The sequence below is a fragment of the Ambystoma mexicanum genome, chromosome 2q, assembly GCF_040938575.1.
Source record: "Ambystoma mexicanum isolate Mex_15411 chromosome 2q, UKY_AmexF1_1, whole genome shotgun sequence".
NCBI lineage: Eukaryota > Metazoa > Chordata > Amphibia > Caudata > Ambystomatidae > Ambystoma > Ambystoma mexicanum.
The window spans coordinates 301,900,671-301,921,349 of NC_090924.1; the positions used below are offsets into that span (position 1 = coordinate 301,900,671).

General features: G+C 44.4%; 1 protein-coding gene across 6 annotated transcripts in view; it reads left to right on the plus strand.

The window, feature by feature from the left end:
* Positions 1-20,679, plus strand: part of LOC138569353 (uncharacterized) — a 1,814,236-nt gene that overhangs the window by 297,679 nt on the left and 1,495,878 nt on the right. For all 6 annotated transcript variants that reach the window (XM_069647265.1, XM_069647261.1, XM_069647266.1 and 3 more), the window contains 2 exons: positions 5,571-5,664; positions 8,969-9,119. In XM_069647265.1, the coding sequence (XP_069503366.1) occupies positions 5,571-5,664; positions 8,969-9,119 (245 nt within the window). The remainder of the gene's footprint in view (positions 1-5,570; positions 5,665-8,968; positions 9,120-20,679) is intronic.

The following is a 20,679-nucleotide window of genomic DNA, read 5'->3' on the forward strand; positions in this document are numbered from 1 at the left end:
CGACGTGTGGGAGAGATCCAGGCACTATCCTGCAAGCCTCCATACCTGACCTTTCACGATACAAGGGTAGTGCTGAGGACGCACCCCTCCTTCATGCCCAAGGTGCCGTTGGACTTCCATCTCAACGAGCCCTTGGTGTTACCAGTCTTTTTCCTGTCGCCTTCGTCGCCGGCCGAGAGGACTTTGCATTCGCTGGATGTAGCTAGAGCGCTGAAGTTCTACGTGAACCGAATGAAGAGTTTTCGGAGGACATCACAGCTTTTTGTGAACTTTGGACCTGTGAACCAAGGGAAGGCTCTCTTGAAGGCTTCCATTTCCAGATGGCTCTCCGGCTGCATCATGCACTGTCATCGGTTGGCGAACCGACCGTTGCCCGGCCACCCGAGAGCCCATTCGACCAGAGCGGTCGCTGTTACCACAGCGTTCTTGTCTGGTGTGCCCCTGCTGGACATCTGCAGGGCTGCTACGTGGAGGTCGACGCACACCTTCACGAGATTCTACTGCATCGACCGGGATTCCAGGGAGGAGTCCAGGGTCGGCCAAGCAGTGCTGTGTAACCTGTTCGCTTAAGGTGAGCCTGGTGAGGTAAGAAATGCTTAATGTTGAGTTTTGATGTAATGCTTAATATTGAGCCTTTGCCACCTCCCGTGGTTGTGCATGTGTACTGCTATGTATTCTTATATTCATGAGCATGTGAATCCATGCCAGACCCCATGCTGGAGAAGGAACAAGTTACTTACCTTTTAACTGTTGTTCTCCAGCATGGGTCTGGCATGGATTCACATGCGAACCCTCCCTCCTACCCCTCTGCGGCTCTTCGCTTGGTCATACTGCCACTTTATGTGCTACCAAATCTGAGGATGGCTGCCAGAGGCAGGGCTTAGGGAGAGGGCAGTCATTGGCTGGGGGCAGTATGACCCAGAGACCAGTGATTGGTTACTACTAAGAAAGACAGATCAGAAACAAAACTGATACTGATACTGATTTTTTCTTTACCGAGGATTCCTGGCCTGACGGGGAATATTCATGAGCATGTGAATCCATGCCAGACCCATGCTGGAGAACACCAGTTACAGGTAAGTAACATGTTCCATACCAGACAGATGCATGCTTAGAAAGTAACACACCACAGAATATTCACCTGTAACTAAAATGTATCTAATAAAGTGTGTCGCTTTATCCTTGAGAATAAAAATGTAGGGCCTATCATAGGCGACATGAACTCATATGATTTGGACATCATAATAAAGTACTGAAACTATTCTGAGGAAATTAGAAAAAATGCATTTTTTTTTAACCTATCAGCAAAACAAAATCAAGTTTCCTAGCACATCCATGCAACCGTCTGTAGTTTAGATATATTTGGCTTCATTCTCGCTACACTTTGGGTATGGGAGGAGTGAAGAAGAGGCACCTTGAGCTGTAAGGTCAAGTTGGAAGGTTTAATCATTTGCACTAAAACCTAGAACGTGCACAAAGATTAAAGAAGCTTTAAGTAATTATCATTATTCTGTCACAACATTTTAGGATGACTACTACTTCAAATGATGTGTATCTAATTGAAAAACTTAAATGGTGCATGAATTTTCTAGGCAAATGGCAGCACATTTACATGCACAAATATCGGTGTAATTGTCACCATTTGAATTATCTATTCACTGCCATTTACCTGGATCCCTTCCTTACGGCTTTGTATCTCTGGACAAATCTTATTTTCACCTTCTCTCATTGGCTTTCTGAGTTAAAGCCACATCTACCAATATTATAAACGCCCTCACTGAAAAAACTTCATATTGACCAGAACGTTTCACTCTATTCTTAGTCCAAGAACAGACCTTTTCATGCTGTGGCTGTCAAAGATCGGATTTCAGTATAATGCATTTTAATGGGCAACTGCAGTTGGATAAGCATTCCAACATTACATTGAAAAAAATGTTTTTTTGAAAGACTGAGTGCTTTAAAAAATCGTACCCACCCTGGCAATTGAATTCCAAGGCATTAAATAAGCATTGTCGCATAGCAATATGCTATGCAATTCTGTAGGTTTGCTAATCAAATGGACACTTGTGTAGCAAAGCTAACTGTTGCCCTCTTCAATGAAAGCACATCTCGCCCTACATTCCTTTCTTGCCCTCAGTGTTCTCTCTGCCCTCTTTTTTTCTGTTCACTTCCAATTGCTAATGGAGAGAAAGTGCAGCAGTAATCATCTCCTTTATTAAGTGCCAAAGGCATGTGTGGGAGTGCTAGGCAAACCAGAAGTAATCAGGAGGATTTTTATTAAGCTTTCTATATCCTGTCTGGCAAAGACCAGTATGTGCAAGGGAGAGAAGTGGGTGCACACCAGGGTATGGTATATTTTAAGGAAAAATTCTTAAGGATAACACCGATAGGGTGTGATTATTATTCGTCGCTCAGGAGTTGCAGGGGAGGAAAGGAGGGTTTTGGCACAAAAATACAAGAACAAGGAAATGTAGTGTGTGCAGGACAAGAGAGAAGGAACCCACAGAATATTGAACTGGAATCACCGCGCAGTGAGAAAAAACTGGGGTTCTAGACCAGAACATATCTGGACTCGGCCACATGAGGCGAGAACAGGGATTTTTCCTCTTTGGATGTATTGACTAAAGACGCAAGACACCCCCATACCTGAATCTTTGATCAGTATAGGCGCAGAGTTATCTAGCACCACTGCAGGATTTAGTCCATCGTTGAAACGCACCTCCATTATGTCACGTGGAGCAGTTCCATAAAGGCTTCTGAAGAAGAGGATTGTTCTCGAAACGCGTCAAGCCTACTAATGTGGAGTCTGTTAACTGTGATAATGTAGACAATGTATTGCTATCCTGATTGCTTCTGCTTCAACTATTGCTTATGAATAAATGGTAGACCCCTCTCCCTTTTTACACCAATACCAGCATTGCTTCCTGATTCCAATAAGGAACACCTTAGTTTGATTTGTTACTCCACAAAAATGTCCTCATAGATTACTGAAACCTTTACTTTGAATAATTACGCCTTTGCTGCGTAGCCCCAGAGTGTGCAGGGGATGGGAGGACTCCAATCTTGGGTCCTCTTTCCTTGTTCTTAAACACCAGTATGTGTCAACTTTTATATATTTTTTTTAAAGGCAGTCCCGCAATTCCATTCCTAAAATGCAAGTTGTTACATAATGCATCATTGCAATATTGATACTGTAAAACACTGCATCATCTCCATTCTTTACAGTAAAGGTTAGGTTAGTGGATTTAAATTTCAGTCTCCTATATTTCATTTTGTTCGGGACGATGCATCATATATTGAGGGTTTTCTGTGATTGTATTGCTGAAATTACAGTGACTTACAATTACAAAGTGCAATAAAAATTGCAAGAATAAATATCCACATGCCTTTTACATTACCCATTGCAAAAATACCTTTTTTTCGGGGGGGGGGGACCTCCCGTTACCCCCACCTTTACCTCTCCTACCCCTAAACTCTCCTTGTCTCTGTCCCCTTTATCCCAATGTTAACCTAAATCTGTTTTTTTTTGTTGTATTTTTGAGACCTAAAACTCAACCCTATAATTACACTTTTTTGTCTTTATTTTGATATTTTTTCTGCTGGTCAGTATTTTTTACCCACTATTCTAGAAATATTTTTTCATCTTTGTAAATTCAGTCGTTAATATTTCCTGCAATATTACCACTGGGTATCCATATTGACGAGTGAACACTTTCGAAAGTGTACATGATCACATGATCACATGCTTTTCTTTGCAAACCTAGTTCTGTAACCTGCAGGTTGCATACATCTTCCAACTAGTGCTCATCCCATGAGCGAACCCATACACCTTGACATTCTATATTATCACTGTGTTGCTTTATACCAGGTTCCCTGAAAGTGGGATGACCAAACACTACACGATTCTACCTAGTTTGCCCAGTTCTCTGCCTGCTATGCAATCCACTCTGCTTAGTCTTTCTTTCCTCTTACACAATGAGTACACAAAACAAACTAGATTCTTACGCAAAGTAATGATCAATAGTTTCATCCAGTCTGTACATCTACTGCAATACCAAACACTGTAGTTAGCCTCCAGAGCTCCCTTTGCTTTAGGATTATGTTTTTATTATATATTCCCACCTACAGGAGACAGCTGGCCAAACTGTTTTCAGAGCCTTTTTATCGTATCTGTTTTTGTGTCCATTCATGCATCTAACTTTTTACATTTTACAAAACAGTCATCTATGGCTTGTCTTCTTGTCCACTCGCATAGTCGAGTAGATTTTATGAAGGGCGAGTAGCATTTGCAAGATATGTTTGCAACTTTTATTTAACATTTACTTTGTTTGCAGTGAATGCCGAATAAAAGTTGAGGCATTATTTGATTTTCTTTTTCTCCTCCACGACAAGGGCGCATGACCCTAGTAAATAACAGTTTGTTGTATTCCAAATAAAAGTTAAACTGCGCATGGCTGGCCTCTGGGTGGTAACAGTGTGCCACACCTAAATCGGGTTTGTAGCGCCATGCACCATTTTACAGAAATCGGATTTTAAATGTGTTGTCCTCCATTGCTATGTGTCGAGTGCATTTCTCTTAAGTTGAATAGGTAAACGAAGTTACCCTACCTGTAGGTCTAGCTGAATTTTAAAGAATTTGCAAGGCCTGACTCCTCTCAATGTCTTATTTCAGCGGTACGCAAAACTGCAGTATTATTGTTCATTTCTTGGGCACACATACATTCTGGTGACATTAACAATATTAGTACAAAATGGCTAATGAAAGGGGCCTGTTTGTTCATCAAAAACATGTTAATTGGCAAACTCTGCTAATCAATTTTTGAAACTATTTTATGCCTTGAAGTCTGCCTCCAAAATGCATCCAACATACAGTTCCTGGCACCATGCAGCCGAGTCCCCGACACATAGTCCAGTCCCAACAGCTAGGTCCGATCCCTTTTGCACACGACCACAAGCAAACAGACCTGTGTTGGCCTCATTGGGCATCATCAGGGAGGCATAGCTTGGGTCTCCAGGCCCAGGAAGCTCTGGACCCGATTCTGGCCATACGCATCCCACTCACTGCTACTTATGCAAAACTGAAGTGATGACTGGAAGGTTTTGAATGAATCCCAGGCTCTGGCATTGCTCTGGACTGCGCTCTTATTTTTTTTTCAGCCTGCTATGCTGCACCCCACTGATGCACAATTACAACAAAACATATGTTTTGCTTTTCTCCTGCATAACGGATGGGGTGTGGTGGACCTCCATTATTGCATCGGGATTGAGCCCTCCTTGCATATCGTTTTTTTCCCCTCCGCTTTAAAACAACGATTTAGACGTTTCCCCGAGCAGTGTCAATGGTGAAGATTTATTCAAAACCTTCCATCTAGCTTCATTTCGTTTTTCAATACACAAAACCGTTCCAGGTCTTAAAACCAGGTCTTTAAATCAAATCTGCCTCGTGAGCTTTGGGATAACTGACACCATAAGACTAAAATGAGAGGCTTATGATTGACTACGAAAAACGGTTACATAATTCACCTGCATTTTGTATAACCGAGGACTTTTTTTGAAATTCCTTTCAATAGGAGGGCGGAACATGAAACTGGTGCTCCCATTGAAAACAATGCCAACGTATGTGATCAGTGCTACTGCTACCTCTGTGATAAACCAGCCTTGAAGGTAATGTGTTGTGAATTGTTTTGTAAGTAATTATTTGATTAATTGATATGTTCATCAACTATTTCAATGTGCACAGTCTTCTCTTGGCATATTTTTACATCGTGAGGTGTCTATTTGCTCCAAAACAGTTCTACACCGTCTATAACATGTAGTAAATGTAATCATTTTAGATTTTCTTCAGTTTTTATGCCGCTGTCTGTTTCTAAGCACAATCGCAATGCATGGGAGGGATACGATTTTCTTAAACAGTGGGGTACCAATAGCTCCTAAAGCCCAGAATGGCAGTTGTCGGCATGAACTAATTAAGGGTGGGCAATATGGATTTTATTTGGCGTTACATGCTGCCACTTTCAGATGTCAACCAATGTTTAGTGATTCATTGCCTACAGAAAGAGAATGCGTGATTGTTGGTACCATCAGCCGTTGTGGCCACTGGCCACAGACAGGTTGGCGCTTGGGTTACCACCTCTTATTCTGAGAACAATGCCACCATTATTCACTCACTTTAAAGGAGTCGTCGTATTAAAGTTATATTGCACAAGGTGACACCTTTGGCATAGGTGGAACCTTTATTATGGATAGCTTCAGCACAGTCTGTTTTTTCTTGTAAAGGGTTGCATAGGTTTTATTTCTTCTTTTGCCTGTCATTCCCAATTGTTATCCCTGCGTTTCCGTGTTATCCAGTACACGTTTGCAGGTTGTATTATTGGTTTGTAATGATTTTGAGCTGCATAGATGTTTCTCAGTATGTCTTTGCCCTGGATGTGGCTCTATCTGGCTTATTGGCTATGCATTCCTTTCTCCTTTTTTGAACTCCTGAATTTCTTTTCTCAATGCCTGCAACTTGTTTTTACAAGCAACTCACTATCAAGCATGAAAGTGGTAGAGATATAGGTTGGTCTTGAGGAGAGACAAACCTGGAAGATTCACTAGGGGGGTGGATAGATTCACGTCTGAGCATCCTATCGGGCCAGGAAATCCTTCTCACATCGGCAGTGGTAGAAGTAATGAGGGCTCTCAATTTCTTAAATTGGTCTGCTGAAAGTGAAGAAGGGAGACAACATAAATGCAAACCAGAAGCAAAAATGTGAGAAGATTATGAGACTGTGACCTGATAGAATACAGCTGTTCAGAATCGTGCTACGTGGACATGCTTATTCTGTTTATCCTGTTTTAACTTGTAACTTTTATTTTCTTTATTACTTCAATTTTTCTTTTTTTTTAATGAGGAACAATTTTGTAAAGCTTTAAATGCTCCCAAACCAAATAAAAATAATTTAAAAACAAATAGGTTGGTGACCCTTTCAGCACTCTTGTGATCAAAAATAGGGAGAGCTTGCGGTGATAACTTTTAGAACCTGCACACAAAAAATGTAAGTACTATTGCCTCCCTCAAAGCTGCGATAGCTGGCGGTTATGTTCTTGTGTCCTGACTTCAGGGAATGATGATTGGTGTTTGAAAACACACTTTCCATTTCCCTAAAATGTGCCACTAATAGTTACATTTCTCTGGTGTCCCGCTGTCCCTACTTAACAACTGGCTGGGAAAGCCTGCACTCACAGGTGGGTTGGGAAAAGCGGTCTTAAATGAGGCTCCCACTTAAGAGTTTAAAATGATGGGCAGGGCCCTTTCACATTTTGCCTCCCTCTTCGTGTTAGTCCTGCACCAGAACCCGTGCACAATCGACCAGCACACCTAAGTTCCTGTTTTTTCTACATAAGCGATGGGGCAAGTTTAGGTAATGCTGATGGCAACTGCTTTTATTTCAATTTTGTCACTCCGTTTTGGGACGAAAATATTTGTTTGCCTGCCTCCCTGTCCTGTATACTGCCGGCTTCAAACTGTTCATCCTGTGTTGGAAGGGTGGCAGGCTCTTATGCTTACATGAAGTGCCTAGAGGAAATAACCAATCGGCGAGTTTGTGTGCTCTTTGGGAGGGATACCCTCTAGTTCCTTGAAGTAGCTTTCTTTTCGTGTAACCACATGGGTAGACGACAAAGTGAAGTTCTACTTCCTGGGGTCAAGTACTTTTTGTGAGATTAAGTCTTCCATAGTGGCAAAGGAGCTTGGTGGCCTGCTAGTTTGGTCTGTGCCTGTGTCTTGTATGTGTATGCAAGCTGTTGGCTGTCAATGTGTTCAAAGCAGGGAGGAAGTCAGAAGACAGGATGTGAAAGGGGGTTGATCTTGTTGATGACTTGACCAACCCCAACTAATTTCTTAGACATCCTGGGAAAGTAAATGAAACCTGTGTAGAGCAGCAAGTGTACATTGTCATGAGGTATCTATCTTTCAGTAATGTCTATCAATAGAAGCTGAAGTTTTGGCTGCTGAAATGGTCCGAGTGCAAGGACTTTTGTTTCTGAGGGGACTGGGCGTTCCATAACCAAAGTACGAGTAGGAAAAGAGGGGTGGGTGGGGAAGGCTCAGTTTGGGAGGGAAGGGGGTGGATAGATTAGAAAAGAGCATGGTTGTAGTTTGTGAGCAATGCAAAGGACAGGGATAGTAGGGTTTGAAATTGAGGGGAGCTGGGAGCTATTTAGCTCATGCTTGAAGCATACAGCTGCCAGTAGCTGCGTTTGCACCCCCAGGCCAACTGATGCTGAATGCACACACCTATGTGTATTTAACTCTGTGCATTTGGGAAAATCTGTAAATAAACAGGGCAGATCTGTGCGACTTAAAAAGCATAAGGGACCATACACATTTTCATAATACGTTTTTGTATCTTATGTAGAAGTGTGATTTGCTTAACGATATGCTCTAGCTCCTCGTACCCAGTGGTAGCTCCTGCTCACTGGTTAAGGTTGGTGACCCAGTAGCCTCGTTTAGCTCCTGCTTATCCAATCTTCATGTCGATACCTGGGATGGTATAGGGGAGAGGAATCTTGGGTTTGGGGGCGCTAGGAAAAGGGTAGTGAAAAAGCAACAAGGGTGTGGATAAGGATGGTGAGGAGGAAGGCAGTGAGTGATCAGCATAGGTACGCATTCAGGGCCACTACTGACCAGAATTGTACATGCAGGCCTACTAGTGACCGGTGTGCCCAAAACATTCACAAAAATTCAAATGGGCTTCGCACACAGAGTTGAAACCCTTGACCACATATTTAAAATACTTTTTAAAAACCTGCTTTTTAGTAATGGACAATATTTATGGTGCTTATATCTTGCTTTTATCCATAGCTCATGGTGCAAAGTGCAAACAGTGTCAATAATGTATCCTGGCACTGAACCTAGGATTATGAAATTACTTCCCATAGTGACGTTTTTTGTTTATTCTGACTTCAATATTTTTGTCCAAAATAGTGCCCCTACTGGACAACCACTTGCGTTTGCCATTGCAACGCACACAACAAAAGTGTATTCTGGAAGAGTCAGCGTGATGCTGCCTTGGCTGGCATTCTCACAATATTCGACTTGGACCTTACAGAAATAGATGCTGATCTGCGGCAAGGAGGTATGTAATGTTTATGGCTTGTTTCAAGTTTCACTAATGTGCAGGCCAAGCAAGTTGCTACACCTGGAATTGGAGTTTATTGTACCACGTGGATTGTAGGAATTTAAGGAGGACATTTCACATACATTATGAACTGTTTCAAAGCAAATGGTTTGAGGATCTTGTGTGGCCTTGTAAAGGCAGTCAAACATTGCATTTTCTGCTCCTCGAGATGCAACTGACGCAATCCTGTTTCTACACACTGCATTGTGCACAAGGTTTGGGGGTTGGAGAAAGGCTGGGGCGTATTTGAAGTTTTTCCAAGTATTTTACGTATATCCAACAGGCTCCACTGCTATGTTACCATGCCTTTGTTGTGTATACTGTGGAATCCAGTATCACAAGCGGATTTGAAGGCCGAGCCCGGGAAAGTGCCAGGCTCTCCGGAAACTACTCTTACAATTTCTGAGTCTTTCCTTATTCTGATATTTTAACTTGTTTGATACTTTTGCCTTTCAAATGTTTCATTATGAGGTTCTCTTGCCCACTTCTCATGCATTAGAATTTACGGTGCACCTTACAGGAAGCATAACCCTGCCTAATGGCTAAATGCTAAATTATTATATTGGGATGATTGCATGGATTGCAGTGTAGCGGATTATGGTCTGAGGGAGCCCTATATATATACCACCTCCAGGGGGTTGCTTCTCATAGGGAGTGGCTTTTCCTGCCTCCTAGAGATCCCAGGTCGCCTTCTAGGTCATTTTTGAAGGGGACGGTCACAGGTCTATGTGCATGCCAAACTTTGAGCCATACTACACTCCACCTTGCACTCTGACGATCAGGCAAGAGGGTGATTGGGGAGAGGTGTTAACAGAAATATCATCTTTTGCCAAAAAGATGATTTTAAATGGAAGGCAAACTGGGGTTCCAGCCAATGCCGAATTTGCTGAACATAACAGGCCCTTTCTCTAGGTTGTTTCTTCATATTTTTCTGTAGAAAACACACTTACACAACTTTGAATTTTAGTGTTCTGGAGAAATGTGTAAATATTTCCATATGCCTCAGCGAAACCATTTTATTGAAGTGTGGTCCTCAGTCCACTGGAGGGGAGATCTCTTCGTATGTTGGATCTCTTGAAGATACTAGCACAGCGGTGTGTGTCATAAAAACTTAGATTTGGGGACAGGAGTCATCGATGAAGACTACTGAGGGGGAGGGAAGGTTACCTTCTTGGGAAATATTGTATAGGTCATAAACCCCAGCCAGCCTAAAGCCGGATTGATGTGCAAAAAAATCTTCGTTCCAGAGATTGAAGTAGTAGAAGATCTTGATTTTGGAACAGGCACGCAAGCACTGGGTTTCCAAAGCTGAGAGCCGAAATCCAGAGCCCTCCTTTCTCCCCAATCCCATTTCACTGACCGGAAGATACTCCTGTACCAAGTGGAATGGATGTGAATCGAAAAGGGGAAGGGTGCTAATTCTTACCATCTTTTTCCTGAAACAGTTTTGGAAGGTGGTGATGGAGTTGACCCCCCTCCAATCGACTGCCAGATACCTGGGCCTAAAGAAGATGCAGGAAACCATCCTTCCCAGATTCTACTGAACAAGTTTGTATGTCAAGGTCAAGTAGTTCTCTGCAGTCTGCCCCATCTACCGGAAGACCTTGTCGGATGAAGTACCCAGGCACCCTCACCAAACGCTCCCAATCAACATTCTTTTCTACAGATCCGGCATTGAGATCATGGGGCCCACGTAACTCTCCAGGGTGTGGAAAAGGTACATTATGGTAATCCTGGATTACGGTTTTCCTGTGAGAAACACCTCAAAGTATACCCTCAACATGCCCATCCCATTCCTCACTCAAGTTGGCTTTCTGACTGAGATGTTCACTGACCAAGGCAGTAGTTTCATGTCAAAGCTGATGGGTGAAATGAAACGCCACATAAAGAGTAATACCATGCAAATGTTGGTGTAGCATCCTCAATCCTGATGGGCTGGTGGAGAGGTTTAACCAGACACTAATGACCATTCTGAGAAGGTTGGTCGCGAGGATAGGAAGAACTGGGACGATTAGTTTCCCTGGGTTTTATTTGCCTTTATGAAAGACACCTCAATCATATATGGAATTCTCTCCTTTTTAAGATGTTTTTTGGGCAGAACCCCAGACATTTGCTCAATATTATGAGGTGAGTGAGAAGGAACCAGGAATTGGGACCTGTGATCAACCATTGTTCAAAACACCAGGGAGTACATGGAGAAGGTACAAAGCCTGGATAAAGCCCATCTTTGATCAGCCCAGGCTTGCCAAGAGAAAGCGTACAACAGAGAGACCAAGCTGCACACCTTTCAAGTAGGGGACATAGCTATGGTGTTCTCCTCACAACATAGAACACGTTTATGGCCTGGTCGTACGGGTTGTACGTCATCAGAAGTTGTCTTGCCTCACCTACAAAGTACTGCAAGCAGAAAGAAGAAAACCATCTTATCTCTATCATGTCAGTAAGCTGAAAGCTTGGCGAGAAAACACCCAAAGCTCCTGGCTCTCTATAACAATACCAAGGAGACACTTGTACAAACTCAAATCGATGGGGTCACCATTCTTCCAGGTCTCTTATCGTCCAGCACAAATAACTGGCAGAATTGCTTGAGACCTATGTAGATGTCTCCTTCACAAAGCCAGAAAGGGCACAAGGGGTGGTAAACGAGATTCAAACACCACCAGGAAGAGTGATCGGACTGAAACCCCACAGAGTCAGGCCAGGAAGAAAATACTCAAAGAAGATGCAGAATTGAAAGATGGTTCAGCAAGTGGTCCTCTCTGATTTTTCAAAATTTCTAGGCTTTGACAACATCTGTTGATTTGGTATCGACTTTCAGATATTAAATGAAATATCTAAGTTTGATGCATGCCCATGCCTACGATTGACGAACTGGTAAAGACCACGGACCATGCCAAGTTCAGTTCCACACTGGATCGTACATGAGGCTACTTGCAGGTACCCGTTGATGAGGATGCCAAGCGAAATACTGCTGTCTCAACACCTGAAGGGCTATTTCAATTCCTGGTTCTACCGTTATTCCTCAATGAAGTTCCTGCTACATTTCAATGATTAATGGACCATCTCCTAACTCCATGTTGAACCTTTGGAGGTGCCTGTCTCGAGGTCACTTTGCACAGAAAGCTGGGAGGAACATCGAACACATCTGACGGTGGTCTGCAACCAACTAAGAAACACCCACCTCACAAGCAACCCAGTAAAATGTCACCTGGCCCAGTTATCCGTGAAATAACTTGGATTGCAGGTGGGAAATGGATTGGTTCTACTTAAGCACAGCAAGGTGTAAGCGGTTCAGTTTGTCCAACGGGCCGTAATAAAAAAGGACATTTATGCTTTTCTATGGTGGGTGGGATACTACCAGAAGGTTTGTTGCCAGCTTTTTGGAGGTCGTAGCAGCCTTAAATGGATAAGATGATCAAGACACATCCCAATGTGTATGCTGTGATCCTTAAGCCTAAACAACCTTTGACAAACTAAAAACTGCACCACCTAAGAGCATAGTGTTAATCATGCCTGATTTTTAAAATAGGTTTTTTCTTCAGACCAGTGCCACCTCCGTATGCCTGGCGGCAATCTAATCGCAGTGCCAAGACAGGGAGGAAAAGCCCATATTATATATCAGTCGTAAATTCTTTCCCAGAGAGGAAAACTACCCGCTAGTGGAACTGCAGTGTCTATCAAAAGCAGCATACATGGCCTCTGATACTAACCTAAGGGGCGGAAGTTAAAATTAATCGCAGACCATGCCGCCTTGGTTTGGATGGCCCAGAAGAAGGAGACCAACTCTTGCATTCTGAGAGTTCTTCGCCCTCCAACCCTTTTCTTTCTCTGTGGAACATAGGGTTTGGCTGAAACAATCAAACCTTGATTTACTCGCCCAGTATCCCCAGGCAAACCGATGTCCAAAGGATGAGAAATAGAAGAAAGGGTGGAGGTATGTGAATGGGTCAGTGCTGTTAAGAGGGAATAAGGCCACTCTTAATCTGGGATTCCCAGAGCCATTCCTGACACAGTTGTGGGAGTTGGGAGGATCCCATTGTCTGTCCCTAATACATGTACCTTAATTGAATATGTTAAGCAACACTGCCTCCTTATTTGTTTCGCAGAACGTTCGCCAGTGTTCTTTCTATTTTTCAATAGGACTACGCATACCAAGATTTCTAGCTGCATAGACCAGAACTGGCAGCACAAAGGAGAGAAACAGGCAGCGGCAAGCAGCACGGAGGAGCAGGAGCTCTGCACTCATCACACCAGCAATATAGCCGCTCCAATTAATCCATCCACGAAATTTCTTTACAATCTGCCACTATTTCTCAAAGCCAGTTAACCACATATGATAATGAGGCAGCACGTAAGGCCTGTCATGGGGTAGTTTATGATTGTAACCCAGCCCCTGGGGGAAGAGGATGCCAGCGGTTTGCCTGAGGAAATAGCTAATGAAGGAGAGGATAAAAAGGGCAGAAAGACCAGGTCAGTGTGGACTTTTCTGGTGAGGTCAAGGAAGAGTTGGAAGACCAAGAGACCAGACATTTGAAGGGCAGTGCAGTGGAGCATGGAGGAGAATTATACAGAGCATGTGCAAGTTGGGGTATCGGTTGCTGAGAGAAAGCAGTACTTGAGTGTGATTGCATGCATAGTGGGTGAGTCGGACTAAGGGGGAGTGTAGGGGCTGTGAGTGATTGAGAAGTGTGATGGTGAAAGGAAGGGACATGTGGGAGAAGAAGACTTCATTGTATAGTAGTGGGAGGAGCGGAGAGTAGTGGGAGGAGAAAGCGGTAGGGAATAAGATCTGTGGATGGAGGTAAGGAGTAGAGAGAAGAAAATCAGTGGGACAGAAGAGCAAGTTGAGGGCAGAGTCTGGGGAGAAAAGCATTGAGGAGAGTAGAAAGAAGGCAAAGGAGAGAAAGCGCTCAGGGTTAGGAGTGCAAGGGCATGAGAGGAAAGGGCAAGTGGAGCTGGTTAATTGGAAGGCACTAAACCTAGTCAGTAATTTCTGTGTGGACCAACCGAATCAGATAGATGAGGTGCTTACCTTCAGGCCATCACACCTAGCAAAGCAGATTATAGACCGTAGTGGTTACTGATCTCTGGTGACAACTTTGGAGTTTAGGGGTGCCTTAGTGAGCCCCTTTGCAGAAATAAAAATAAAAACCCTTGAACCATCTTCGAGAGTTGGTGTGTTCTTGTGGCCATCTGTGACATTTTTTTTATTTAAACCCCGGAATAAACATGTTCCTAGAGACATGGTTTATATCTGGTATTACATCATCTCTATACAGAAAAGTAAACTTGAACAATAGATATATTTTCCCCGGTGAAGCCCTGGTTGCAAGGATATGATTCTTGCAGAGAAGTTCAGTGCTAATTTCAATAAGGAAATGAGAAATCTTTGGGTCCGTTTGCGCCCAACACTAATGCTTAATCCTGCCAACATATTTCTCAGCAGATAGTCACTGACTTCATTACCTTGCTGTGCCAGGAACCATTACTTAGTGGCTTTGAGCAATAATGCATTTTCTATTCCTATCACTCTTCTTAGTTGAGAGCCATTCAGGTAGAGTGTTCTTGAAAATGTACATGTTCAGGTTTCTGTGAAGCGAACTTGGGGGGGGGACAAGGCTGCGAAGAGGGGAATAAGAGGGCGTAAGGGGGAGGCGCAAGGTGACTGTCAGAGCACCACCTGGCTCGTATGGAACGACTGCCACTGTGGCACCTCTAACGTACAGATCGGAAATAACATCTTGAACCTCACTTTGCGAGGAGCCCATTTGCCTGGAATGGATACAAATCATAACATTTAACTTTCACAATAGGCATAATTGGAAGTCTGTAGACTCATGTCTCCACTACTTCATCCTCGCCTCCCAAACTGTGCAAACACTATTTACAATTGCTCTGTCTGTTTCTATGTTTGGAGCAGTTACTTTCACTGCGTGTACTGTACACAGTCGGATAAGAGAGCTACACCAACATTCATTGTGCTGTGCTCCGTGATGTGTCTGCTGAAAGGGGCCCGTTACGAAAGTAATTTGCCCCACTAGGTAAGCATAAGTTGCACAACAGTAGTAACAGCCCTGTTTAATCTGCAGTGATAGTACTCATGGCTTGAAATCCATGGTTAAGGTAGTCACTAATGCTATGTTTTGTGTATGCGGAAAATATTCACATATTGGAAATGTGCAAGGAACGGGACCAACACGCAATGGAAATGCACAACCCTTCAATACTGCATCGGTGTAGTGGCTTTTTAAAACAAGCATTGGCAAAGTCAACAGTTTTGGCTTGTTAAAACAACACATTGGATAGGCATTTCCCATGCACTGCCATAACAGTATTGGCTCACCATAAAAAGATGAAAAATGGTGCAAGTACTTGAGCATAGGTTGTTAATATCTGGCAAATTCCTATAGACCAGCAAACATTGTTGGCTTTTTCAATGGCTGTTTTATCACTCCAAGAGTTCAGTTACAGTGACCTCAGCTCTGAGAAAACTGCTCAATGCTGGACAATGTTTGATGTTATTGCATGACCGAAGTGGCTCAAAGAGAACCCAGGAGGGTGAGTTGTGGGCGCAGAGGGCGGATAGATGGTAGGAATTATTTTTATTTGATTTATTTTGCGTCATATGATTTGAATAAATTAAAACCATGATACGTTGCAACATTGTACATATACAATTAAACATCAATCCATAAAACTCCCCAATTCATAACTCCTTAAAACGAATACAAAATTAGAAAATGAACCTCAATAAAACTCCTCAAACATTAGATTAAAATACACTCAAATGCATAGCAATCAAAAAATGGCAAAGTGCAAGTAACATGGACTGAGAGCAATAATCTTTAAGCAATCTTTCACATAAAAACTCCCACAGAGAAATATTAGGATCCTGTACAAATGTAATGAAATACTTGAGGTGTAACGTAAGTGTGGCTTTATACTCTATCAGCTGGTTTAGGGTCTCTGAGCTTTCCTTACAAAACCTACGTTCTGGTAAGATTATTTCTGGGTCTTCACAAAGAAATTGATTAGCCACAGTCTGCAACAAATTAAAACGAAAACGTTAAATAGCCCTGGCATATCTCCAGGCAGGATACTTAACCAAATATAATACCCAAAACCAGATTACCATTAGTTAGGTGCCCATATTTATTTATATTATTTTATTGGGCATTTATAAGGCTCTTATACATCAAGTAAATTGTGTTTCAAAGCGCCCACAGGGCAACAGGGAGGGAACATGTGAAAGAAAATCAAATTTAACAATAAAGAAAGAGACGGGCCTAGTAGGCCTTGTGACCATTCATTACAAGCAAGTGCAGAGAGAGAGAGAAGAGATGAGGAGTGGGGTGTGTAAATGCTGGGTGTATCAAGAGGCAAGTGCTAGGGAGTGAGCAGCTGTAAGTGCCTAAGTGGAGTGGTCAGTCCCCAATGAATAAGTGCAGGCCTGTGGTGGCATAGGCCAGTGAGTGCTCAAGCAAAGTGCTGTGTGTAGGTTGTAGGTGATTGGGTGTGGGAGATCCGGGCCCAAGAGGATACGTAAGCGCCCTGGTCATCAATCTCAGCAACTCTGGGATTTAGCAGAGGAAGGGAAGCAGGAGGTCAAAAAGGAAAGTCTTGAGGAGCTCCCGAAATGTGAGGCGATCTGTCTCAAGAAGAAGAGTAAGAGGGAGGCTGTTCCATACGAGGGAGCCTGCCGAGGAAAGAAATCTGCCACCTGCTCGCTGTTTAGCCAAGCACTTGAGACACGCACAAAGTTAGTGGCAGAGGAACGTAAAGATCTGGAGGGAGAGCATTTAGTGAGAGCGAGTTGTAGATAGCATGGTCCTCGGCCCCAGACAGCCTTGTGGATGATGTAGAGGAATTTGATCATTGCAGCAACCGGGAGCCAGTGGAGAGTTTCTATGGCTGGAGAGATGCGGTCCCTGGGCTTGAAGCCACAGATAAGTGCAGCCCTATTCTGGATTAGCTGGAGGGGTCATAGAGAAGAAGAGGGTAGATTAAGAAAAAGGCTATTGCAGTAGTCTAGCCTAGAGAGAACCAGAGCTCTAGAGATATTGAGCTTCTGAGGCAAAGTGAGGAAAGGAAGAATTCCTTTGAGGAGGAGGAGTTGAAAGTGGGACTTGTTGGCAGGATTCTGATTGTGAGGTATGAAGAAAAGAGAGGAGTCGAAGAAGACTACAAGGTTTCTGGCTTCAGATGAAGAAGGGGGAGAGCCCAGAGAGGAAGGCCAGAGTGAGGGACAAAGAGGAGCATGAGTACCAATAGGAAGGATCTCGGTGTTGCTGGCGTTGAGGCAGAGATCATTGGAAGTACACCAGGACTGGATGGCAGCTAGGCAGTCGGGAATAATGGAGGAAGTAAGAAGAGGATCAGAGGGAAGTTTGAAGAAGAGTTGTCATCTGCGTAACACTGGAAGTTTGGGGCGAAAGTGGAAATTAGGTGTGCAAGCGGAGCAAGGTAGTTGTTAAAGAGCCAGGAAGAAAGGTTGCAGCCCTTGGGGACGCCGTAGGTGGAGATAAAGGTGACATAGGAGAAATTGCCCAGATGTCTTGAGGGTGCACAGGATGTCCTGCGTTTTTGCAGTGAAGTGTGTGGCCAGTGCGTTGCAGAGGGACTGGGAGGTAAGAGGTGAGGAGGAGACTGCCGAGGAGTTGGTTAGTTCCCTGCAGATTTTAAAGAGTTCAGCCATAGGGGGCCTGGATGTGGGCCCTTTTCTTGTTGCGGAAGGTCGGTATTGCCTTTGGAGTAGACGGCAGGCCAGTTTGTCAGAGGGCAAGCCTGAGGTCTGCCACTTCCGTTCCGCAGCTCTGAACTTGCGTTTCAGGGCTGCAAGTCCAGAGTCCTACCAGTAGTTATGCTTAGAGACAGGTTTCAGGCAGATCCTCATGAATGGGGCAAGAATGTCCAGAGTGTTAGCAATGGCAAGATGGAGGTTGCTGAGAGCTGAGTCAGCGGTAGAGTCTGCATTGGTGGGATGGGGAGATGAAGGTGGATGCGGAGGCAGCAGCGGACACTCGTTTCATCGGACGGATGTTCGTGAATGAGATTGGCCGAGCTGGAGAAGGTGCAGTCAGAGAGCTGAGAGGACCCAGGTGAGAGGGGAGGGTGGTCTAACCCGGAGAGAGGAGTGGTAAGTGGGAGGGGGATCAGAGTGGATGAAGGCTTAAAGTGTGTCCAGCTGAGTGGGTCGGACCTGAGTGGAAAATGGAGAGGAAGAGCGAGGTTCAAAGGTCACGGAAGCGAGTGGATGCCTTGATTGAGCAGTCCAGATGGATATTCAAATCACCCATGAGAAGGAGTTTAGAGGTGGTTGTGAGGAGAGAGGAGGAGAAATTAGCCCATTTAGAGAGGAACAAGGTGGTAGGGCCAGGTGGCCTATAGATGGTGGTAATGGTCAGAGAGGAGGAATGAGAGATGACCAGCTTGCTAACCAGGCTCTCCAAGGAAGAGTAAGGCTGACTGGGTGGGTCTGAGGGAGGAAGGGACCCACTCAGGGAAAATCAGAGCAAACCAACTGCCAGCACGGTTAGGGCGATGCTTGGAGATTATCTTGTAGCCATCAGGGAGAAGGGAGTCAAAAGCAGTGACTGAGCTGGCATTGAACCACATCTCGGTAAGAGCGAGCATGTCAAGGTCAGTGTCTTCAAGAAGGAGGCAGATGTCGTGCATTAAGTGTGGCTAGGTGCAGGAGGTCTCCACCTAGGAAGGTTTTCTGAGGAGGGTTACAGGGGCATGGTACACCAGTCTGGGGGCCGGGGGGTGTTAGGAGGGTACAGATAGAGTGGAAGAGAGAGTAGCAGGTGTGGGAAGGAAGTTGATGATGGACGGTGTTGGGTAAGATTTCCACAGAGCTGGTAAATCTTCCTTTCCTGGTTCAACTCCAGAACTTTTTGCTTTTCTAGTGGGATATTTTTCATTAATACCTCTGTGAGTGGGAACCTTTTTCCACACTCACCTAATCTTTAACTCTTTTTATGGGTGCCATTTTTAAGACTCTCCATAGTGTCTTTTTAAAGTAATGTCTAACAACATATTGGCAATAAGTGCCTGTTGTTGCTGGGTTGCCCTAGGGGCTTCCCATTTAACATTCTTGTGCTAACCTTGAGTGAACTACAGTTCTCAAGTGTACAAAGGATCTTTGGATCCCTTTCACATTTTATTCTGTGAAACCCTCGCACCCCACCTTTATGTGGAGTGCTGGGGAGATGCAATGTATTGCCTTTCACATTAGAACTGTAACAATTCTGTTACAGTGACAAGCTTACCTTTAATGGCTGGTGGCAGTGATACCTTTTACTAATTTGGTGCACCTTTACCGCGGGCTGTAATCACAGCTGCAGTAAAGGCACCTATGGGTGCTCGTTTTACCAAAATGGCCCCCGTCTTCTTTTTCTGCCTTTTTAGTGTTTCTTATCGTTTCTTGTTCCCCTGACATCCAGGGCGGGAAATTCCTTTGTTTGAGTTTTGTCTTTGGCGGGAGTCCCCTGGACTACCCGCCCAGGCTCCAGTCAGTCTGTAAGCACAGGAAGTGGGGGAGGGGTCCAAAACTCCCTCATCCTTTGTCTTACGGCGTCCTTCAACTTAGACAAATCCCAGTGGGGGGCTGGCTGTCCTGATTGGACAACCAGACTCCTCTTTCTTGTAAAATGCGGGGAGAGAATGCAGAGGTTGTGCTGTAGTTCCTGATAAATACTGGAAACCTGGAAGGTGAAGTCATGTCGACCACTGGAACAGAAATCCGAAGAGGATGAGGAAGGAAAAGCGGCGGGAATGATTTCCAGCGAACGGAGAGCCTGCTGTGTAACCGGAGCCTTCTGCAGCCCTTCCTTCCAATCCACCTGGGGTCTCGGAAAATGACGACCCGAACCCAGAGCCTGGTGAGACGAGACCCACTAGACTCAAGAAGACCTGCATTTTGAGCCATCCCACGGGTTGCTGCGACCTTGCGTTCTTGCAATACCCCAATACCCTGGGACCTCCAGCCATTGTGCGGTGCACTGTCTTCCGAATTCCAAATCTCGCAGAAAATTCGTGGGCATCCTGGTGTATCTCCAGAGACGAATAGAGTCTGAAAAGTCCCCTCACAAGAGTGCTGGACCTTTTAAACAACGAGAATTCAACCGCGATTGTCTTGAAAAGGCGCAAACCCGCAGAACTGCTTTCAGCCGTGAGAGAAATCTTGCCTAGAGCCTTCTTCATCGATCCCTGCTGCAAAGTCCTTTCTGAGGTCTTGTGTTCAGTCTCCAGGACAAGGAAACCACTGACTGGGTATTTGGCTGCAGTCCCTGAAGTTCTCCTGCTGCAATCTCTTCTTCATTGCTGAGGTACTGTGTTGGCTTGGATATATACTTACCTTAAGCCTGTTGGGATTTCTGTGTAGTCCTGGGGTGTTTTCTGTGATTGGGAGGTCCCTCATCCAGTGCACCCAGCCCCATTGCTAGAATCCTGCTGGGGTGTCTTCTGAGAAGCCCCTGAACCCTCTTCTAACCCTAGAAATAAAGTACTCGTCTGT